Source organism: Schistocerca serialis, chromosome 11 (assembly GCF_023864345.2).
Source record: "Schistocerca serialis cubense isolate TAMUIC-IGC-003099 chromosome 11, iqSchSeri2.2, whole genome shotgun sequence".
NCBI classification, from domain to species: domain Eukaryota; kingdom Metazoa; phylum Arthropoda; class Insecta; order Orthoptera; family Acrididae; genus Schistocerca; species Schistocerca serialis.
Window position 1 is genome coordinate 198,788,405 of NC_064648.1, and position 25,260 is coordinate 198,813,664.

Here is a 25,260-nt window from a genome sequence, read left to right on the forward strand (position 1 = left end):
ACAGTGCGAGAAAGAAGCGGAAAACGTGACGTACCAGGAGTGAAACCAGTGTTTTATTGAATGTTTTGTTAAAAGTAAGAGTTTTTAATGAAATGTTGTGAACTTGACATAGTTTTCTAACAGTTATTCTAAACACAGGTAATGCTCCTAAGATAACATTCTGCTGAACTGCAAAAAATGAATGTTTTTGTGGATTTTTTACGTCGTGGCATGACTGCAGTTGAATTCTGGGCGTTATGCTATGGTGTTCTTGTAACTTAAAGGCAATGGAGACGTAACATATTAGTAGACGAACAGTTGGGTGGTTAACTTATAATAAAATACTGTTTCTGTTTAGGTGATGGTGCACAGTAAATTTTGCACGTAATGACATATGACAGCCTTTGACATTTAGACTCCGTGTATTTCACTCGTTTCTTCTTCCCTTCGTACAGTCACACTTATCTTGTAGATAGTTGTTTCCATCCCGGAGTGTTTTATCATACTTTTACCTCGAATAAAGAAAAATAATGGCGATTTTTGCAGACTAGTGTACAAAACATGTCGCAAACTTCACAATATAAACGACTAATGTCAATAGTTAGTTACTTAATGTTAAAATCACTATAAATATGAATATTTCTGCAGAATATGTGCCAACGTATTGAAATTCTACTTTTATTTCTAGGTGTCGGAGCAACAGCAGTTGTTCACGGCGCTTTTTGCAAACCACGGCAAGAAAAATGTGCCATCAAACGAATAAATCTGGAAAAATGGAACACGAGCATGGACGAATTGCTGGTAATTATTTAAGATAGAGCAAGACTTGTTCTCTCCAGCCCATCGCCCTTCCCAGACCTCACTGTAACACTTTTTCGAACATTTTTACAAGTAGGAAGTAGTAAGATTTTTTTGCAATTGTTTTTCAGTGTGTTGATACTTGCACATTAATGAAACGTTTCAGGTACGTAACAGCAATATTGTAGCTTCAGTATGTTTGTGAAACAAAACACACATTTTAACTAAATCTTCAGCAGAAAGTTTCCCATTTATTTTGGGGAAAAACAGGAAAAGAAAATGAGCAATATGGTGTGAAGAATCACTGCTGTTACATTGGAAGAACTAGCTTTGAAGTACTATATGAAATAAGGATGTCCATGGTGGATTTGACAGCAAGTTTTGTCCAAGGTGCTTATGTGACTAGATACTGTGTTGCCTGTGAGAAAGTGTATTTTATTTTTTTCTATCTTGAAGCACTTACAGTGAATCTTTCATCTTTGTATTATAAACTGTTATAATAAATGTTACTGGAATAGTTGCCCTACCTTAAAATTTCTGAAATAGATAAAGAGGAGTAAATGTTACGGATGTGATCAGAGATTCACTGTAAGAGAAATTTGCATGTTAGCTGTAAGCAGATTGATGATTTCACCTGGCATTGATTGTTGTCCAGATTGAGTTACTGTCCACAGGCATAATTTCAAAGTGGTGAGGCTTTTTTCCTTGTTTGATAACTTTGATTTTTTTTTCTTTTAATTAAGTAAATAAAGCCTTTTGTGTGTGCCGTTTGAAAATCCTGTCTAGCATATGTATTACTTAAAATGATAGATGGCTAGAGGCTGTTAACATAAGATTTTGTTGAAAGGGAATATGCCAAGCCTTTTTCAGCAAAGAAAAATGCGGAACATATATTTCTTATATTGTTACCACGACGTATTAAAATTGTTTTTGGAGAATAGTATTCATTTCTGTCTCTTTACTTGCTTTTAGAAATCTTGTTATAAAATTACTAATGTTCCTTTCAGTGTTTAATTGCATCAAGTGTCATGCATGAGCCATTAAGTGGGATTCTATGTCAGGATATGTATATTTAGACTGTTGGTAATTAATATTATACTTTGCTCACAACCACAGGAGATGAGTGATCTGCATCCATGGTTTCATTGCTGAACACACTGCTATTGAGACAGATTTTAAGGGAAAATGTCTTATTTACAATAATTGCTCTCTGTGATCGTGAAAAAAAGTAAATTATTTATAGTATATTTTATGAAGAGGGTGCTCACAGCTCATAAATATTTAAAGAATGGCATAGCATTATTTATTCAAAATATGCAAATTATCTTTTGATACATGATCTGTGCACTTGGAACAGATTGGTAAATAATTGTTGAATTAGCAGCTCATTATGGTGAATTAGACATTCTTTAAATGTTTGTTTATATTTCATTCATTGTTGGACAGTGGCATTATGAGAAAAGTGTCTGCAATGCATTATTATGAGAAAAGTGTCTGCAATGCATTAAGAATTTTTATTGTTTTTACTGCCTACTTGAGTGTGTTATGAGAGAGACCGTTTTGTCCTCCATGAAACTGTTTGTGAGGTAACAAACAGCTGATGGTTAGTTTTAAAGGTACACTTTGTGTTAACAAATAGCAAGTGTATTGCTGATTGTATTTCACTTCAACTTTGTTAGTTCTCAAAACAATAGACTGATAGCAATTTGTGGACCGACAGTGTGGTTCCCTTTTCATTCTACTAACATTACCTACATCACTAGTGGTTGTAAGACCCATTTGGGCAGTATCTGCTTTGTAATTAGCTTGTTTTTACACATTTATCCTATTCTAAATATTTTTCCTCATCTCCTATCATTGACTCGGAGTTCAGCCATCTTATTAAATTGTGGAATCATATCTGATCAATTCTATATATCAGTGTGTTGATGATGTTTGGTCTGCTTATACTGCACCAGCTCTGTATTTACCCATGAGCAATGGGCATGCTGATTCTCATTACCATTGAAATGTAGTGACTAGAGAAATTGGGCTATAAAGGTATACCATTTCTGAAAACAGCAGTATTGGCTGGAAGATCAGTATATCATATGAAAACACAACTTGTCACTTTTTGCAGACGATTGCTGGGAGCAAAAGTCCTCTGTCTGAAATGTTACTACTATGAATTACAAATAAATATGACAAGGTTTACAATTTCAAGTGGACAGACTTACAGAATATGAGCTAAAGCACTTCTTAATCAAACAATAATGAAATAAACTTTCACTAGACCACTCTGTTGCCACGGATAGATGTTACCGCACAGTAATGACCCACTCGAAGCAATAAACAGTGCAGTTGCATCAGATCCCAGATGACTGCCTATTTGATTACTAATTATATCATAGACAATAGCTTGCTGTGTGTGTTGTGTTACGGCTGATCACTTGGACATACAAGAACACAGTCTATCATTGTTAGCTGAAGCAAAAATAAAGTAATAGCTATGGGCCCACAATTCCAAAAAAACAATGGAATGGGGCAGAACAATTTTTTTTGTCACACTTTCTATGTAGGTGCATCTGCTCAAGGTTTAAATAATTTTTTTAAACTGTTATTGTGGCTGGTTACTGTTTTATAATTTAAAATCTTAAAATTGTGCTACATCCACAGTTCTCGCGTCAATTTCTACTAGATAGTGTACAAAGTTATTGTGAGTCACCAACCGAACGGTAGGTTAGCTGCAGTTCATTTAAGCTTAACTGCTGTATCTGACATTGAGAATGATCCATATTCATAATCATGTCTAAGCCATCCTTTGTGTCTTTTATTCCATCGTACCTTAAACTAAAATTTTTAGCATTTACTCATGTTGCAGTACGTGTCGAACCATTTTATATTTTTGATTAATTATGTTATGGGTCGACAGAAGCGTCCGATCCCACGTGTCGGCTTTGACCCGTGACGTAAGGGTGTTGTCGTGTGTGACGTCATGACGGCGCGGAGTTTGGTTTGAGTGTGGCTGTCTCCAGTTCTGTTTCATCTTATTTTATTTACTTTTCTGATCTGTTCGTTCTATCTCGTGAGATTTTTTTAAATTTAAAAACACTTATTACTTATTTTAATTATCTGTTTCCTCGAATATCTGTTTTAGTTTATTATATTTATCTTTCTGATCTGTTCGTTCTATCCCATGAGATTTTTTTTTAAAAAAAGACAAAAAACACTAATCAGCTACTGAAGCATCTTTATCTTCTATGGGTTGCAGGAGTTACGACCCCTGGGGAGGTGGGTGGGTATTCATGCATGGCTGTCTTCACTTACACGTTGTAGCTACGCTAGGCGTCTAAATTTGTTTATATTTAGTTTGCCCCCCCCCCCCCCCCCACCCAAAACACCCCATTTCCTGCGTGTGTCCCATTAGTGTCATTAGGCTTCTTGTGGAAAGTGTGTGTGTGTTTTTGTTTCCGCCATATTTGTGACGTCATGGGTCAAAGCAGACAGGTGGGATCGGACGCTTCCGTATTTCCTATGTTGTTTATTTTACATTTTTTCTGATTATGCAAAGGGCTGTCAGATGAGCTGCACTTGTTCAAAGATGAGGCAATGTTGACAAGAAGTTCCTATGTGGAGAAAGGTGGTAGCCAACGAAAGGAAAGTGTGTGTTACCCAGTCAGCAGCTGTTGACTAGATAAATCTTTATACGGCAAATATACTAATTAATCATATTTTGTGGATGGCCTTTCCTTCACATTCTGCTTTTGACACTGAAATGTTATTAATCATTTCATCTGGAATACGAATCTCGGTTGGAGTATTAATGACTTTATCTGCATAGTGGTGACACTAATTGGTAGTGTAGCCTGAGGTCTATGTTAGGTTAGCTTCATTTCACTTTTCATAATTTTTAGTTTAGTTGCGGTACGAGTCCTGCTGTATACACTCCAGTAACAGAAATAGTGACGGACTGTGTGTGTGTGTGTGTGTGTGTGTGTGTGTGTGTGTGTGTGTGTGCCAAGTGTTTTTCTCCAAAATTTGTTTGATAATACTCTAGCACCTAGTGTGTTAAGGTTGTTGGCACTTTAAATACTTAACATGTCTCGTGCAATCGAAACAAAAATGTGTGAGAGTTTCTAAGGGACCAAACTGCTTAGGTCATCGGTCCCTAACGTATGGTTACGTCAATGGCTACCCAAATAGCTCTTCTGTCATCATAACTTTCCACTCCCGCTTGTGACCGGCATTACTGACACACAATTAGAGGTTGGAGCTTGGATAGTCCCTTGTAAAGTTTAATCTTTTATCTCTTATTGCTTGCTTGATCAGTCCTGTAGTTCTGCAGCAGTCACCTGTGACATCACATTCCAAAGGCTTGCAACTTACTCCATTTCTGTCTTCCCAGTTGTCTGTCTGCTTCTGTTGTCCTTCTCAAATGCTAGCACCATTGTGTTGCTTTGCAGTAATTTTCCTACTATTTGTTTCTTAAAATCATTATTATTCTGTTGTGGTACACACAGCCCTACAGCATACACTCCCTGCCACCTGCCTATTACATGTGATACGATTGTTGCTCTTATTTTTGCCTCTTATGTTGTGGATTTAACAATAGTAATACCAGTGCATTTTTCATAAAGCCTGTTACTAGGAGAGGCGGAGTACTTTATGCCACCCTAAAAAACTTTTTAAAAAATCATTAATTATTGTTGAAGTATATGAAAACGTGCTTTTTGAAGAGGTACTCACATGTAAGTATGGTACAGAACCTGAAAATACCTTTTAGGGCACTTTTGGCAAGCAGTCCAATGCCCCTTCAACAATGTGTGCTGGCAACATTTACAACCAGACATTACAAAAATACTGATTTTGTTCATTGTTGTTGACTTTTACTCTCAAAACAGTTTTTAGAGAGATTGTGTAACTAAAGCCTTCACCCTGGAAGTACTGAATGTGACATAATTGAGGAAGTGACATGGAGGGGAATAGGAATTGGATAAATCCTGGAACTTGGCAGTTTTTGTTTAGGATGTGTAGAATGGAGGAAAGTTGTTTGTCTTTGCTGAAATAAGATATGTGGCTTGTGATTATATTTGTCATGTTTGTTTTGGACGTGTGGTGATAGTTTTGTAGGTTACAAAAGTTTGATCTGAGTAGAGTGAAGAGAGAAACCTCCCATCTCATCGTTACTTGGTATAATGGAATGTGTAACAGTGATAACACTTTTCTTGGAAATACTATGTCTGTCTTCTGTCATAAAATTCCTCTCTCTCTCTCTCTCTCTCTCTCTCTCTCTCTCTCTCTCTCTCTCCCTCTCCCTCTCCCCCCCTCCCGGTCCCCCTCTCCCTCCCTCTCCCCACCCCCTTGTGACAACAACTTCAACTCAAAGCAGCACTTGCACCCTATGTCCTCAATTGCTTGATGGATTTATAAGGTGTGCCCACATGAAAAGCAGATTCAGTTATATGTAAGGAAATTTTAATACCAATATTGTGATTACAGTTGGTGTGGGGCTGTAAAACTACACATGGGAAGGGAGTGGATTGGTTCAGTGTAGAAAGTCATGGGATAGTAACAGATCCAGTTTTCCACAGTGCCGTGCACTTCCTTGTCACTGTTGAACCTGTTACCTTTTAAAGATTATTTTAAGGGGCAGAAGATATTAGTCATGTGGGGAGAGAGATCGCGGATGTAAGAACATCCCATTAAAATTTTTGAAGGTCTTCTTGGCTACATGTGGCTTTGTGCTGTTCTGGAGAAGTGCTGTCCCATTTAAGGCTTGTTCTTTATGGCCTGTCCAATGTTAATTTTGGGGGGGGGGGGGGGGATGGTTGAGCTAAGGTTATTAGTCATGTGGGGAGAGATCATAAAGCGTTTACTGCATCGATAATTTCGGCCGTAAATAGAAATATTAAAAAAGGTAGGAAGATTTTTCTGTTTAGCAAAAGTGACAAAAAGCAGATTTCAGAGTACCTGACGGCTCAACCCAAAAGTTTTGTCTCAAGTACAGATAGTGTTGAGGACCAGTGGACAAAGTTCAAAACCATCGTACAATATGCGTTAGATGAGCATGTGCGAAGCAAGATCGTAAGAGATGGAAAAGAGCCACCGTGGTACAACAACAGAGTAAAAAACTGCTGCGGAAGCAAAGGGAACTTCACAGCAAACATAAACATAACCAAAGCCTTGCAGACAAACAAAAATTACGCTAAGCGAAATGTAGTGTGAGGAGGGCTATGCGAGAGGCGTTCAATGAATTCGAAAGTTAAATTCTGTGTACTGACTTTGCATAAAATCCTAAGAAATTTTGGTCTTATGTCAAAGCCGTAGGTAGATCAAAACAAAATGTCCAGACACTCTGTGACCGAAATGGTACTGAAACAGAGGATGACAGACTAAAGGCCGAAATACTAAATGTCTTATTTTCCAAAGCTTTTTCAGAGAGGAAGACTGCACTGTAGTTCCTTCTCTAGATTGTCGCACAGATGACAAAATTGTAGATATCGAAATAGACGACAGAGGGATAGAGAAACAATTAAAATCGCTCAAAAGAGGAAAGGCCACTGGACCTGGTGGGATACCAGTTCGATTTTACACAGAGTATGTGAAGGAACTTGGTCCCCTTGTTGCAGCGGTGTACCGTAGGTCTCTAGAAGAGCGTAGCGTTCCAAAGGATTGGAAAAGGGCACAGGTCACCCCCGTTTTGAAGAAGGGACGTCGAACAGATGTGCAGAGCTGTAGACCAATATCTGTATATCGATCAGTTGTAGAATTTTGGAACACATATTGTGTTACAGTATAATGACTTTTCTGGAGACTAAAAATCTACTGTGTAGGAATCAGCAGGGGTTTCGAAAAAGACGGTCGTGTGAAACCCAGCTCGCGCTATTCCTCCACGAGACTCAGAGGGCCATAGACACGGGTTCCCAGGTAGATGCCGTGTTTCTTGACTTACACAAGGCATTAGATACAGTTCCCCACAGTCGTTTAATGAACAAAGTGAGAGCATATGGACTATCAGACCAATTGTGTGATTGGATTGAAGAGTTCCTAGATAACAGAACGCAGCATGTCATTCTCAGTGGAGAGAAGTCTTCCGAAGTAAGAGTGATTTCAGGTGTGCCGCAAGGGAGTGTCGTAGGACCGTTGCTATTCACAATATACATAAATGACCTTGTGGATGACATTGGAAGTTCACTGAGGCTTTTTGCGGATGATGCTGTGGTATATCGAGAGGTTGTAACAATGGAACATTGTACTGAAATGCAGGAGGATCTGCAGCGAATTGACGCATGGTGCAGGAAATGGCAATTGAATCTCAATGTAGACAAGTGTAATGTGCTGTGAATTCATAGAAAGAAAGGTCCCTTATCATTTAGCTACAATATAGCAGGTCAGCAACTGGAAGCAGTTAATTCCATAAATTATCTGTGAGTAGGCATTAGGAGTGATTTAAAATGGAATGATCATATAAAGTTGATCATTGGTAAAGCAGATGCCAGACTGAGATTCATTGGAAGAATCCTAAGGAAATGCAATCCGAAAACAAAGGAAGTAGGATACAGTACGCTTGTTCGCCCACTGTTTGAATACTGCTCAGCAGTGTGGGATCCGTACCAGATAGGGTTGATAGAGATAGAGAAGAGCCAACGGAGAGCAGCACGCTTTGTTATAGGAAGTTGAAGTTTTGAGAACATAACTTCACCGAGGAGTCAAGCAGTATATTGCTCCCTCCTACGTATATCTCGCGAAGTGACCATAAGGATAAAATCAGAGAGATTAGAGCCCACACAGAGGCATACCGACAATCCTTCTTTCCACGAACAATACGAGACTGGAATAGAATGGAGTGCTGATAGAGGTACTCAAGGTACCCTCCGCCACACACACAGTCAGGTGGCTCGCGGAGTATGGATGTGGATGTAGATGTAGAAGGTGCTGCTGCTCCTCCTTGTTCATCCGTTTGTAGGCAATGTCAAAGTGGTGACAGCACATTTCATCTTGTGCCACAGTCTGAGTAATGAAATCTGTTCCTTGGTCTGCATATCTCAACAGATGGGTCAAGCAAACATCCATTCTTGCTGCCTTCTGATTCTGTGATTTATGCTTGGGCACAAATGTGCACAAACTTTGCTACAACAAAGCTACTCATCGGTTACGTGATACACAACTCGGCGACATCAGGAAGTAATTTCACCTTGGTTTTGTCACATGTTGAAGACTCTCACCACAGCACTCCTCGAACATCTAACAAGTCGTGGAGTTTCGGAGATGCTTATGCTGAGCCTTTGGGGCATCACAGTCTGTCCTCGATCAAACTCGGATTGCGTGCCTTCCCCATTCTACACGCGGACAATCCGCCCGCTGATACTTCATGCACTGCGCAAGTGTCTGATTAACAGTTATTCCTTGCCAGGTGACACTGCTGTCACCTGGACAGATTTATATGGAAAGGTCAGTGGTGATAATGTTTTGGCTGATCGGTGTGCATCAGTTTGAAGAAAGGCTGAAAATGTAATTGATACTAGTGGCAAGTGTACACAGCATTATTTCTCATGGAATGTGAAAACTATATCACCTTCAACCGCAAAACTAGTGACTGCTGCCCATCTGTCTTTTCCTCTCCCTCAGTTTCATGTCCAGGTTGAGTGTTATTGATACATTTTATTCATTGTGGAAATGCAGGTTTGGCCAGCAGTTTTCAGCTCTTGCAATTCATTTTTGTTCCGTGTAAACACACTCCTACATTTGGGTCGCAGATGACTTCTCAGGTTGCTTCTTGCTTTTTTGCTTTTTTTAAGTGTTGGTTAATGTTGGAGAAAAGAGGTGTGTGTGTGTGTGTGTGTGTGTGTGTGTGTGTGTGTGTGTGTAAGGGGAGGGGCAGGAATTGTCAAGGAAGCTGTGCATTTCCATTTTGTAATTTCTTTCTTTCTTTTGTTCTTCTTCTTCTTTTTTTTCTTTTAAATCTTCATTAGATGGAAACTGATACAAAACTGCTGACTTTTCTGAGTTAGTGAAATTAAACTGATTGCTAACAACCTTATTTCCTTTGCAGCTGGCTTGTAAATTGCTATACTCACTTGATCTTTTAGTGGCAAAGACTTTTGTACACAATCTTTGGAGTGTGGTGAAACATCCTCTAATTGGGCACAGAAAAAGTAATGTGTGTTTACTCATACTAGAGCTTTTGTAGTCAAACCTTTCACCGACAATCCCTTTGAAATTTTTTTTCCACAAGACATTCGATCTAAGTAGATTTAATAAAGAAGTTTGTTTGTGTTAATTTGCGTGGATCTTTTAAACATCTCTTCTTGACCAATCACTTGTTTCTTTTTAGTTCACTGACATCCAGAAGTAAATCACATTTTCTATGTACTAAGGATAATACCAATATACTTCAATTTCAATGCACCTTGGTGACTAAACTAGAACATTTGTGATTTGTAGACACAGTTTGTGTATATAACTGACACTCGAGGTAACTAATATTGGATCAGGGCAACAAAATCAGTTGGCCCTAATGTGTAATAAGACAGTGAAAAAAAGTTTTTGAAATGTTAGTTGGATTTCTTGGGAGTTGTCACAGGGTCTTTAAAGAAAGTGTCACATAATCCCACAGGGGGTAGTGTTGTTCCAAGTTCCTATGTCTGGAAGCAAATGCCTGTTCAGATATGGAGCCAACATGTCCTCTCATTCCGATCTGTCTTGTTACGCAGAAGGAGGCAGGCAGGCTGGTTTTCAAAGATCCTGACACATACACTAGACCTTTGCTACAAATTGCACTCTTTCAAATACTTCTGTCTGTATTCGAATAGTGCCACACTCTTGTGTAACGTCTGAACATTGTTAGTGGGTTGGGCATCCATCATTGCCTTTAAATGTCTCTGTTACCAGAAATCCAATGGATTCAGGTCTTGTGAATGGGAGGACCTGGCTGCTGGACCTCTTCGACCAAAGTCTTGTCCCCGCAACATTGCGGTGAGGTACTGGTGCACCAACCACAGGAATGGGGTGGTGCTCTGTCACGGATAAAGCACAATAGTCTCCTTCCTGCAAGGTAATGTTCCTATGTAGCTCAGGCAATTCATCGCGCAGAAATCGGCGGCACTTAGCACCTCTTAACCTGTTTGGTAATGAGTTATTCGGTGCCAGATGGTCTAGACTCTAGAGGTTCCCGCACAACCGTAGCGGATTTTGATGAAATTTTGTATGAATGATTGCACGTGTTCCCAATGAACATCACAACTGTTAATTCAATACTTCCAGAGATATAGTCATTTGTTTGATCTTGTAGTGCAACTCTTGACAGTGCACCTGTGAGTTTTCAGCAGTTTTGAGACATCTCATCTCTGGCAGTATTTTCTTGAACAAAACAAAACTAGGCCATCTTATACAACTTTCTGCACTTTCTTTAGTGAAACAATAAAAAGTTTTCAATGATTATTTGTGTGAGAATAATTTAATCCAAAGTTGGCCAGAAGAATAGATACCCAAAAAAAAGTGAAGTTTCACTTTTTATATCTCTGAAAGTAACACGAGAAACCTTGCACCTAAAACTTTCATATGCAGGGTCTTGGAATGTAAAATTTCATTCTCCTATGGCGTTCTAATAGTTTGCAAATTCTGGGCAAAGTTGACGATTTTTCTCAAAATGTCAAAAATGGCTGTTTTTGGCATACTTTTACAAAAAGTGTTCTGCAAACTTATTTTCATTAGAAAGACCATATTCTAAACCATCTGAAATCCATATTTGGTTTTTTAATGCGAATGTGTAAGGCCCTAAAAAGTCAGTGTGGAGGTGCATTGAAAATAGGCCCATATTCTGCTGTCAGTCAAATTAAATCTCACATCTTTTATTATGTTCTACAATTGTTTAGCATTCTGTGGGAAAGGCAGTATCAAGTCTTGATGACTGGGAAGTGAGATAGTCTGAATAACTTGATACACTTCAAAAAAAGTGTGTGTTTTGTCACGACTCGCCATTACATTTACCTGTTTCTCTGCTGTAAATGCAGAATAAAACTTGTTTCAAACTTCACAGTTTAACTGTGCATTAACAGGGCAGTAAAATTATTGCAAAACAACTGCAGCACTCATCGTATAAATAGGCTGTGGGTTTTACACCACTGTCAAATTGTATAAATTTATCACATTGTGTACATTTTGAAGAAGATCACAGCAGTCTTCCTGACATTTTTTGGAATTGATTAATGTTACAGAGAATTATTAGTATATGTCTTTAATGGATAATGCTATTGATCTGCTAGTTTAGTCTTGGTTTAAGTATAGCATATTTTGTGTCAGCGTTATTTGCCATTAATGTGGAATGTCGGTGTACACACGAAAAATTGTATAAGTGTGTTGGTTTCATCTGTGGTGGCTTAACCACTGCTAGTTCCTTTTAAAGTGAGGAAAAGAGGTTCCCATCACGATAGGGGCCATGCCTGATATCTGTGCAGCAGCATCAGCATGGGTGAGTTTCTTATCACAGATTCTCAACCTGATAAGGGTTTCCTTACACAGGATCCCAGGCTGATGATCCATTTCTAGAAGTGTCAGAGGCCAAAGCTAGAAGAGATCTCTTTTAGGATCCTGAGCTTATATTTACTTCAAGCTAATTGAATTTTTAACAGGTTTCATTGATTTGCTGTAGTGTGTCACTAGGAAAACTACTGATGGCCAAGAGATATCACTGTTGGGATTGTTTAGGAAGTAATTTTGGCAAGACACAATCCAAAAAATACTTTTCAAATGTTTTTACATCAAATTACCAATTACCAGAGCTACAAGAAAGAGAACTATTCTTTTTATTGTGTTCCTTACTCCATTTCACTTTCTATAAAAAGAATGCTGCAGAGACATAAAAAAAGGGGGAGGGAGACAGTTTTTCTGAGTCAAGCTCATTTCCTAGTCATTGGGACTTCTTATATTATGTACCATAGAGAGCACTAAACAATTGTAGAACATAATAAAAAAGTCAGATTTAATTAGAGTATCAGTTGAATATGGCCCCATTTTCAGTGTGTCTCCACCTTCTCGTACTCTTTTAGTGCCATATATGCTCCATTGCAAAAATAAATATAGTTCCTTAGGTAGTGTAGAATATAGTATTTCTAATGAAAATGGTTCAGTAGAATGTGTAGAAGACACTTTTGCAAATGTGGGCCAAAAATAGCAATTTTTGGGGTTTTTAGAAAAATTGCCGTCTTTGCCCTCAATTTGTAAACTACTGAAAATCAGTAGGAAAATGAAATTTTGTTTTGTAAGACTTTGTACTGGTAAGTTATTAGTGCAAAGCTTAATGTTCATCTTGCTGTTACTTTTGGAGATATAAATAGCTAAACTTTTTTAGAGTTTCTTTTTTTTTTTGCCAACTTTGCTTCAAATTATCTGTATGCAGACCTCTCAGAAATCTTTTTTCTTTATTATTATTATTTCATGTAAGAGAGGGTTAAAAGGTGCAGAAGAGTGCCTAGTTTTGTTTCATTCGAAAAAATACTGCTGGAGGTGTTGCACGTCAGCTGCTGAAAACTTGCGGGTGCATAATTGGTAGCTGTTCCATGGGGTCACTTGATTATATCCTCACAAGCATTAGATTGCTGAAAATAAAACTTTACCAATGTTCATTAGGAATACGTGTGAATGTTCACGCAAATTTTCAGCAAAATCTATGACTCTCATCTGGAAACTATCTCTGAAATTGGACCACTTGGCACGGAATGGCCGTAAAGTGTAGGGCCCTACGAGTCGGTCGAGAGTTCCCGCACACACATTGATGCTGAAGTGATCCTGGTGCCCCACATCCACAATGACTTGAGAATTTACATCTGCCCACAGCAGCAGTCTTTCGATAATTTAGTAAACTGCCTCTTCTTGCGAACAGTGAGGTAGCCTGCTCACAGTCCGAACAGGCCTCGGAAGGTCCAACAGTACCAACTGGCCGCTGTGTCACCCTCTCAGCCCAGGGGCAGTATTAGGTGCACGTGGTCAGTACACCACTTTCCTGACCGTTGTCAGTTTTTGTGGCCAGAGCCGCTACTTCTCACTCGAGTAGCTCCTCAGTTTGACTCGTAAGGGCAAAGTGCGCCCCGCTTGCAACAGTGCTCGGCAGTCCAGACTGTCTGGCCCGGTTACGAATTGGACACTGCCGGTTCAGCCATTGCCATCTGCTGACGGCTGCGCCGGCGCCGTTCTGCCCGTGTGGGCACTTGCTGACGGTCCGCCACATTTTAACGTCCTGTCCGGATTTTACTACACTGCGTCTTGATCTTGGCCTGCCGTGTACTCTCGATGCCATTTTAGCGGATGACCCAGGAGCAGCTGCTCGCGTTCTTCGTTTTATCAAATTGACCGACCTGTCTAAGGACATTTAATTATGCTGTTTTTTTAATCCTATGCCTGTCGATCTTTTATCGTGTTTTCCCTTTTAGTTGCTGTTTTAAACTTGTGCCTCGCGGTGCATTCCTAACGTAGTCCGGGCGCTAATGACCATTGAAGTTGTGCGCCCTAAAACCACACAAAAAAAAAGTCCAGACGGTCACTCGTCAGAGTGCTAGCCCAGCCCGACAGCGTTTAACTTCGGTGATTTGGCGGGAACCGGTGTCACCACTGCGGCAAGAGCGTTGGCTGCTCGGCTGACTGTTACGCTAATTATTTGTCACAAGTAAATGGCCTTTATCTGAGCAGATACTGATTTCTTGGCATGTAATTATAGGAACTTTTCTTCCAATTTTGTCCAATACTACGTCTTGTAGAAATATGTAACTCTTCGTTTTAAACATCCTGTACGGTGTACGTATCTCGTAATGCCACTGTCAATTTTAGTTTAGAGTGAAACTGCAGATTTTTTTGACATTAAGTGCTCGCATAACCTGTGGAGAGTGGTACTGAGGTGCGGTGGCACGCGTGCCCTCAGAAGGAGATCCAGGCGATGTCGTCGTGCAACCACGAGAACGTGGTGACGTACTACACGTCGTTCGTGGTGCGCGAGGAGCTGTGGCTGGTGCTGCGTCTGCTGGAGGGAGGCTCGCTGCTCGACATCATCAAGCACAAGATGCGCGTCGCAGACTGCCGCCACGGCGTCTTCGACGAGGCCACCATCGCCACGGTGCTGCGCGAGGTGCTCAAGGGGCTCGAGTACTTCCACAGCAATGGCCAGATACACAGGTAGTGTAGTGTAATGTGGTTAATGGCTAAAGTGTACTCAGTGTCTGTGGCTAGTGGGTTCGTTGGCGTCAGTCGTGGCAAATCGGGTGGTACAAAGTGTCCCACATAAAACCTGTATGTCTGTTGCTCAAGTTTCGAGTAACCGTGAACTGAGTAAAAAAAGAGTATGTAATAGTAATGTTGAAAAACATGTAGGTACCTATTTATAAGAGATAGTGGAAGTGGTGGTGGTCACAGGCATCGCTGACTTTATGTAAAGACATTATCGGCATAACATTGTAATTCTGCAGGTGTGACGACAATAATTTCTCTAGTAATGTTCTGTTGTAAGGTCTTCTGTTGTGTGAGGATTGTCAGCACACATTAGTGTTCCCCATCAATAAAAATCAGTGCTAAGCCTGAGGACCTTGAGGGGTAAGAGGCCTGTGGCACTGTTGTTAGTTCGTGTGCCCAGATCAATCTGTGAACATGGTGTAGTCCTTGCTCCAGTGAGCAGTGACTAACAGAGCTAGTAGAATGTCACGTCGCATGTTCTGGGCAGCAATTGTATAGAAGTTGTGAGGCTGTCATGAGGAACGGTGCTGAAACTGTCAAACTGACTGACGGTGCATTCTGAGTAGAGCCGTGCATCCACATATATTGACGTTCGGCAGAGGATGTCCACTTGGCACTGCCTGTGTGTCATAAGGCTGGAGGAAAATACAGGGTGTCCCAGCTATCTTGTCCACCCAAAATATCTCTGGAACAATAACAGCTATTGGAAAAAGACTTTCACCGGTATCAATGTAGGTCTGGGGCCCATGAATGTACATATTTGGAAACATTCTAAAACGAAAGCATATGTGTTTTTTAATGCAAACTTATGTTTTTTAAATGTACCTCCTATATTTTTTCTTCAGCAATCCATAGCATAACAAAGCACATACACAATGGCGTTGATTGCATCGCAATATTCCCATTACATCCCGAGGTATTGAGACGTGAAGTTGACTCTTGAAACACCCGACATGCGCTGCCAGCGCACGTCCTGAGGCTCAGGCGTGAACCCCATGCTGCCCGTAATCGCAGCAGGATGGCAGCAGACCGTATTATTCGTCTCGGACCTCTTGATAAGTATGGAAGTGTGATTATGCATGTCAATCATATCGCGATTACGGTCAGCATGGGGTTCACGCCTGAGCCTCAGGACGTGCGCTAGCAGCGCATGTCGGGTGTTTAAAGCGTCAACTTCGTGTCTTAATATCTCGGGATGTAATGGGAATATTGCGATGCAATCAATGCCATTGTGTATGTGCTTTGTCATGCTATGGATTGCTGAAGAAAAAATATAGGAGGTCCATTTAAAAAAAACATAAGTTTGTGTTAAAAAACACATATGCTTTCATTTTAGAATGTTTCCAAATATGTACATTCATGGGACCCAGCCCTACATTGATACCGGTGAAAGTCGTTTTCCAATAGCTGTTATTGTTCCAGAGTTATTTTGGGTGGACAAGATAGCTGGGACACCCTGTATAGTCTGTGTTATGTGCGCCATCTACAGTGTGTGACCGTAACTGTATTTCACCTCTCAGGAGCATAGTGTTTTCGTGTCGTGCCCTCTCTGTGTGTGGCTGCATGTTGTATCTTCTGGCGGAAACAGCAGGTAAATTTGTTGTCGATATGGAGAGCGGGAAGAAAACGAGGTGTGCTGAAATTGGCCTGTCGTGTAGCTCGAGGCCTAGGTTGGTGTGGAATGCGACAGTTTGCTTGTGAGATGGCAAAGCTGCCAAATCTTAACTAAAAAATACAATAACTAATATATTGATGATGTGTAGCGTAGACAGAGATCAGTTTTTCGTTGCAGTAACCTACTTGTGTGCAATTTGAGTTCTTTGAAAATTCTGACTGGTCATCACACTCAAGTTATCGACAATGGCATACAATGCAATACCAGTGTATATTGTAAGTACATGTTTACTACGGGATGCTGCATATGTGTGATACGAGGGCATTTCGAAAAGTAAAGATACAATGGCTCGCAGTCCTTAAATAGAACATTTAGAAAACGTCAGTTACAACTTGTTAACTGGATTATTTGCTATTTTTCGACATAATCACCCCTGCTATCCAAACATTTAAGTCGGTGCACAAGCTTTTGTATCCCACAGACATAGAAGGTTGCCGCCTGTTGTCGGAACCACATTTGAACTTCATCTTTGATCTCTTAATCGTTGTGGAATGGTTTCCCACCAAAATGTGACTTCAGGTAACGGAAGACATGGAAGTTGGCGGGCGCAAGGTCCGGGCTGTATGGCGTATGGTCCAATACGTCCCATTTGAATTGTTTGAGTAGTGCTTTGGTTACGAGCGCTGTGTTAGGCCGAACGTTGTTATGAAGCAAGCTGACTCCACTTGTCAGCATTCCCCTGAGTTTGTTTCGAATTGCCCTTCAAAGACGTTTCAAAGTCTGGCAATATGCAGCAGCATTAATTGTCGTTCCAGGAGGCATAAATTCCATCAGAAGAATGCCTTGTCTGTCCCAAAAAACAGAAGCCATGATTTTCTTGGCTGAAATAGACGTTCTGCGTTTTTTGGCTTTTGGTGAATTCGCAATTCTTTCAATGTGAGACATCTATTAGCACAAATTGCTTTTTCCGTTCTCCGAAGAAGGGCATCAGAGATCACAGATGGCCAGCCTGTTCTTTGTTTGTCATGAACATCTGTCCTACCTTCAGAGAAATGACGACACCATTTCGTTACATTTTGTTGATTCGTAATGTTCCCATAAACAGAAACAATTTCTTTTGTGAATATCTGCTGGTCGTTGACCTTTTGCATGAAGAAAATGTATGACGGAGCGCACTTTGCATTGGGCGGGATTCTGAATCGGCGCAGCCATTTTTAACACGACCTACTCCAACCAAAAGCAACGTTCAACTGCCGAACGACCGTGAGGAGAAAGCTAACGGTTCAAGGTTAACACCAGTGTTTCCAACTTGCTCATCAAAATTCTGCTGTTCCTCTGGCGTACGGTGTATCTTTACTTTCTGAAATACCCTCGTAGATAAGTCAAGTCTAGAGCTGGGGCATAGTTAGACAGCCTATCCAGTTCACTAAACCAGTCGGGTCAAGGAGGGACAAAAAAAATAGGTTGTGATGTATTTTTGAGTGCTGAAATTTAAACTGTTAGATACAATTTACGGTTATGGATTGAGGAACACTGTAACAGTGTCATATATTACTGAGTAAGAAACTGCAGCGATCACCCACCATTGTGTGGTACACATCTGTTTGTTAGCTTGATATGTCAAGCTAATGTAAAAACAAGTGTTATTGCACATTTTACAGTATATTCAACAGTCATCTGTCAGTGCTACACACACAGACAAGGCCATGTGCATAAGATGCTTTTTGATTGTAAACTTTTTGTTCTGACAAAACTTTGCATGATGTGCTACATTTTATTTGCTAACATGACAACTTGGCATGAGGTTCCAAGTCACAGTGAAAACATACTGTAACATAATTTTTGATGACTAGATGATGACAGCAAAGCCTGTTGAAACCAGTTGTCAAAAATAAGTATGTGAGTATTTATGCAAATTTGGTTGTAGAAATGTTAGTAGATAAAATGTAACACATTTTGCAAAGTTTTGTCAGAAATAAAAAATGAAAGATCGCTCATTCTCGTTTTTGACAGAGAAATTTCAACGAAATACGGTACATAAATAACCATGGAAAAAATTCTAATTTACATTTGAATTATTTAATTACCTAATTACTAATCTTGGACAGGTACTGAGAAAGTTGTTATAGACAGATATTTCATGAAGAAGGGGGAAAAAAAAAAAATTAAGGTGATGTCACGTTCTAGACCATTCCAAACAGCACTTTTTTGTATAAAATAATGATGTCGTCCAACAGTATATGTTACATACAACAATAATGTTACCAATAACTATAATTGTGAACTAGTGAAACATCAAAACCTTGAATGTTGAAGTTAACAAGAACTACAAAAGGAAATGTATTCACGACCTGTGGATAGCGTTGTTGTGGCATGTCTAAGTTCAATTTAGTATTTCTTTTTCTGTCGCATTACAACGGCAGTGTTAATTTGTGGGTTTCCCCCTCAAATTTTTCATATTTTGGTACTGTACCAACCCTGATTGGAATGGTAGGCCATTAGATGTTTGATTGCGATGATAAATTTTGTCTCACTTTTACTGTCATTCATGTTTGTGGCATGCAACTAATGACGCTGCTGTATTCGTTCTTGTCGCCGATTTGATGCAGTCCGCCACGAATTCTTCTCGTGTGATAAACTCTTCATCTGGAATTAGTGCTTGCACCCTAAAGCCTCAGTTGCTTGCTGAATGTTTTGCCATCTCTGTCTTTCCCTTTGGTTTTTACCGTCTACAGCTCCCTCAAGTTCCATTGAGTTATTCCTCGATATCTTCCCAACACATCCTGTCCCTTCAAGTTGCTGTTTCAACATGTTCCTTATATTGCCAGTTCTGCACAGAACTACCAAATTTCTTATTTGAGCTTACAAGAAAATAATCAATTTTGTGTGACTTTCATATCTGTGACGTGCGTGGGCTTAAATTCGTGGGAATAGGGAATGAAAGAGTAAGCCTTACCAAACTAAAATGGTAGCTTTACTTTAAATTAAAAACAAAGCAATAACTAAAATGAAGCCAATTGTTTCAGAGAGCATTTATTTGTACATTTGTGGAATCAAAATCTGCCAAGTAACATTCAGTATCCTGTTGGTTGCCTCACCTCGTGTGTTGCAGCCCTCTTGGTATGCTGTACACAAGATGATGGAGGAGAACGTCCCTGTAGCTCGTCCCACTCTTATATCTGATCTTAGGTTTTCCTGGTGTATTTCTAACTTTCAGAATTCTTGAGTGCCCGCCCCAGATCACATTGTAACTTCTCCACGATATTTCAGTTAACAGCCTTGTTACCACATTCAGGCAGTTCCCCATGACTGCTGCTCACCTCTGATGAGCTCATGGCCGATAGGTGTGATCAGAGGGTAAAGGGAATTATTGTTTTTCTTAAAGAACCATTATTTATTCATCATCATCATGAAGAACATAAACTTTGCCCCCCTTCAAAGTAATCCTCCTCAGATCTAATGCACTTTTCCAATCTTGGAAGCACATCTGGAACTTGTGTTTTGTTGTTGTGTTCAGCTCCTTGTCAGTCTGTTACTTTTATCTGATGAATGGTGGCAAAATGTCATTTCAGGGTTCTCTTCAGTCTCAGGGATAGAAAGTCGTCACAGGTGGCTATGTCCAGCAAATACAGAATCTGTGGCAACATAAGTTTTGTGTTTTTGCCAAAACATCACGAACAAGCATTGAGGTGTGAGGGAGAGCATTATTGTGATGCATTTTCCGTGAGTGATTTTTTCCACGCATCTAGTCACTTTCTTCAGATTGCTTCACGCAATCTGCGCATAATTTCGAGTTAGTATTTCTTACTGACTGTATGACTGTAAGGCAGGAACTCGTGACACATTGTCCCATTGTAATCTAAGAAAACCATGAAGGATTCACGTGTGATCGAGCTTGTCAAATATTTACTGCTTTTGGCTCTTCAAGGCAGTTTTGGTGGGGAAAATGGTTTCAGCATCATACCCATATGCCCATGTTTTGTCTGTATTACAGCCTTCTATAGAAATACCAGTTCATTATTGACTTCATTCAGCAATTTCTGTACAGTGTCTATGTGATATTGTTTTTGACGTAAATTCAACAGTTTATACCAAAACTTTGCTGCTGCAAATTTTGTACTCAAAACATCTGAAAAAATTGCTTGTCATGAGCCAAATGATATGCCTATATGATCAGCAAACTCTCTGAGGGTGATTCAGTGATTTTTCAGAAAAATTTTGTTTCCTTCTTCCGTATCGTCAGTCAGTCATTGATGTGCTACGACACAAAAGGCGGTCAATGTCTTCAACGTCTTCTCGACAATCTTTCAAACATTTATACCACTGGTAAACACATGACTTAACCATATTGATTTAGCCAAAAGCCACGCTCAACATTTCAAATGTATGGCTGCACTTTCTTCAGTTTTTCAAGCAAAATTGAATACAGGTTCTATGATTCATCTTTTTCAAAAGTAAAAATTCACCGAGCACTTGAAAACGCACAAAATGTAGTGTTAGGAGAGCTATGCGAGAGACGTTCAATGAATTCGAAAGTAAAATTCTCTGTACTGACTTGGCAGAAAATCCTAAGAAATTTTGGTCTTGTGTCAAAGCGGTAGGTGGATCAAACCAAAATGTCCAGACACTCTGTGACCAAAATGGTACTGAAACAGAGGAGGACAGACTAAAGGCCGAAATACTAAATGTCTTATTTTCCAAAGCTGTTTCATAGAGGAAGACTGCACTGTAGTTCCTTCTCTAGATTGTCGCACAGATGACAAAATGGTACATATCGAAATAGGCGACAGAGGGATAGAGAAACAATTAAAATCGCTCAAAAGAGGAAAGGCCGCTGGACCTGATGGGATACCAGTTCGATTGTACACAGAGTACGCGAAGGAACTTACCCCCTTCTTGCAGCGGTGAACTGTAGGTCTCTAGAAGAGCGTAATGTTCCGAAAGATTGGAAAAGGGCACAGGTCATCCCCGTTTTCAAGAAGGGACGTCAAACAGATGTGCAGAACTATAGACCTATATCTCTAACGTCGATCAGTTGTAGAATTTTGGAACACGTATTGTGTTAGAGTATAATGACTTTTCTGGAGATTAGAAATCTACTCTGTAGGAATCAGGAGTGCTTTCAAAAAGGACAATCGTGTGAAACTCAGCTCGCGCTATTCGTCCACGAGACTCGGAGGGCCGTAGACACGGGTTCACAGGTAGATGCCGTGTTTCCTGACTTCTGCAAGGCATTTGATATAGTTCCCCACAGTCGTTTAATGAACAAAGTAAGAGCATATGGACTATCAGACCAATTGTGTGATTGGATTGAAGAGTTCCTAGATAACAGAATGCAGCATGTCATTCTCAATGGAGAGAAGTCTTCCGAAGTAAGAGTGATTTCAGGTGTGCCGCAGGGGAGTGTCGTAGGACCGTTGCTATTCACAATATACATAAATGACCATGTGGATGACATCGGAAGTTCACTGAGGCTTTTTGCGGATGATGCTGTGGCATATCGAGAGGTTGTAACAATGTAAAATTGTACTGAAATGCAGGAGAATCTGCAACGAATTGACGCATGGTGCAGGGAATGGCTATTGAATCTCAATGTAGACTAGTGTAATGTGCTGCGAATACATAGAAAGAAAGATCATGAAATATCCCTTATCATTTAGCTACAATATAGCAGGTCAGCAACTGGAAGCAGTTAATTCCATAAATTATCTGGGAGTACGCATTATGAGTGATTTAAAATGGAATGATCATATAAAGTTGATCGTCGGTAAAGCAGATGCTAGACTGAGATTCATTGGAAGAATCCTAAGGAAATGCAGTCTGAAAACAAAGGATGTAGGTTACAGTACGCTTGTTCGCCCACTGCTCGAATACTGCTCACCGGCGTGGAATCTGTACCAGATAGGGTCGATAGAAGAGATAGAGAAGATTCGAGGGAGAGAAGCGCGCTTCGTTACAGGATCGTTTAGTAATCGCAAAAGCGTTACGGAGATGATAGATAAACTCCAGTGGAAGACTCTGCAGGAGAGACGCTCAGTAGATCGGTACGGTCTTTTGTTGAAGTTTCGAGAACGTACCTTCACCGATGAGTCGAACAGTATATTGCTCCCTCCTACATATATCTAGCGAAGAGACCATTAGTATAAAATCGGAGAGACCAGAGCACACACAGTGGCATACTGACAATCCTTCTTTCCACGAACAATACGAGACTGGAATAGAAGGGAGAACCGATAAAGGTACTCTAGGCACCCTCCGCCACACACCGTCAGGTGGCTTGCGGAGTATGGCTGTAGATGTAGACTGTCGGCACTAGACTAAATATTCAAAACAGCTGAAAATGCAGTCAAACATCAGGAACATGTCCACCAATCACATAAAAACTTCTTATTGAGAGTGGGATTTATAAAACCCACAAAATTAAAAAATTCTCATCACTTTTTGGGTCACACCTCATACACGTTGGCTGTTACCATGTCCATCACTAGACTCCCGTTGCTTTCTGTGCAGCCACCGTGGTGTTCAGGGACAGCACTCCCAAATCTGCCGTGGCCGATCAAAGTTTAAAAACGGGCTGTGCCGTAGATTACAACAAACCTAGTTACTTGGGCAGTCTTCCTCTTCCTACAGTTCAGTGATTAAAGTGGCTGTTCGAATTAGAGTCGATGTGATTAACAAAGATAGTGGTCTACAACTAACAAGGGAACCTCCCCATCGCACCCTCTCAGATTTAGTTATAAGTTGGCACATTGGATAGGCCTCGAAAAACTGAACACAGATCAATAGAGAAAACAGGAAGAAGTTGTGTGGAACTATGAAAAAAATAAGCAAAATATTGTGAGTAGTCCGTGCACAAGATAGGCAACATCAAGGATAGTATCAGCTCAGGAGTGCCGTGGTCCCGTGATTAGTGTGAGCAGCTGCGAAACGAGAGGTCCTCGGTTCAGGTCTTCCCTCGAGTGAAAAGTTCAATTTTTTATATAATCAACTTCGCTCTCCAAAATTCCAGGCCATGTTCAGATTTGCTTGGATATATGCAGGATTTGACAGTCTACACACGGAAAAATTTGAAAACGTTAAAAACATATGTTTTGACTGAGCACAGGGAAAACTGTGCGACTGTGAAACTGTCACATTCATTTATTGCAGTTTGTGACAAACTCTTATGTTTTCATCACTTTTTTGGGAGAAAACCTAAATCGGGCAAGGTAGAAGAATCTTTTTACCCATTCGCCAAGTGTACAAGTTAGGTGGGTCGACAACATATTCCTGTCATGTGACGCACATGCCGTCACCAGTGTCGTATAGAATATATCAGACGTGCTTTCCTGTGGAGGAATCGGTTGACCTATGACCTTGCGATCAAATGTTTTCGGTTCCCATTGGAGAGGCACGTCCTTTCGTCTACTAATCGCACGGTTTTGCGGTGCGGTCGCAAAATACAGACACTAAACTTATTACAGTTAACAGAGACGTCAATGAACGAATGGACAGACCATAACTTTGCGGTAATAAAGAAAGTAAACTTATCACTCGAGTGAAGACTTGAACCGAGGACCTCTCGTTCCGCAGCCGCTCACGCTAACCACGGGACCACAGTGCTCCTGAGCTCAGACTCTCCTTGATGTTGCCTATCTTGCGCATGGACTACTCAGAGTGTATATTTTGCTTATTTTTTTCATAGTTCCATACAACTTCTTCCTGTTTTCTCAATTGATCTGTGTTCAGTTTTTCAAGGCCTATCCACTGTGCCAACTTATAACTAAATCTGCGGGGGGTGCGATGGGGAGGTTCCCTTGAGAGTCGGGTGTGGAATCCTGCACTGAGCTGAGAAGAAGCAAAGTGTTCCCAAACCGTAAGGTCTGCTTCCAGTGGTGGTGGCAGAGAATGGGAATAACAATTGGCCGCCAGGCATAGCTACTGCTACCACGCACTGTGGTGGACGCGCCGACAGTGAAAGGAACGGAGTGATGCAGGAGGCGACGGCCGATGTACGAGGGCCGTACTGAAAGTAACTGGAGCGGGTGTCGCGTATCTTGGCGGGTGGTGGGGGAGTTCTGCGCAGCCAGCAGTTAGTGGTGGGGGAGCCAGCTGCGGCAGTGTAGCCACACTGTGCGTTACCTCTCCGTTCGACTGTCTGCTTCTGATCGCTGCGCATTGAAGTATGTGCGCGTGCAGGAAAGTTAAGAGCGCAATAATACCTGTACGTCTTTGTGAGAAAGGCGTTGTCATCGAATCGTCTGCCTTTAAAATATGGAGTTGTATAAAATGTGTAAAAATAAAAAAGCTGTGATCATTGGCAAGGATAATGGACAGACTTGCATTGTTTATTCTGTTGTCGATCAACACAAGAATACTGTGTTCAGTAACTGGGAAAACTGCTGCGCATTTATCTATCTTTGCTATTCTAATTCAGGAAATACAATCTTCTTGTGCTGCCTTGAAAAATAAAATTTGAAAAGTAGAAGAAACCTTGCAAAAAGATGTATTCCTACTGATACTCACATGATTTTTGTAAAACACACGAAATGTTTTGCAATACGTGTGAGTACTGGGAAAAATCGTGGCACATACAGGAGTATTTCTGTCTCTTTCGAACCCAGAGAATACATTCACCCTGTGATGGCTTGCCATCCATAGTCAAAATTGTTTATTTGGATTGCAGGGGAAAT

At 40.5% G+C, this 25,260-nt stretch overlaps 1 protein-coding gene across 7 annotated transcripts in view; it reads left to right on the top strand.

The window, feature by feature from the left end:
• The window catches only part of LOC126426822 (serine/threonine-protein kinase OSR1), a 523,270-nt gene that overhangs the window by 411,328 nt on the left and 86,682 nt on the right, over positions 1 to 25,260 (top strand). For 6 of the 7 annotated variants that reach the window (XM_050088842.1, XM_050088846.1, XM_050088844.1 and 3 more), the window contains 2 exons: positions 668 to 780; positions 14,669 to 14,919. In XM_050088842.1, the coding sequence (XP_049944799.1) occupies positions 668 to 780; positions 14,669 to 14,919 (364 nt within the window). The remainder of the gene's footprint in view (positions 1 to 667; positions 781 to 14,668; positions 14,920 to 25,260) is intronic. The other variant, XM_050088845.1, reaches the window with a different exon arrangement.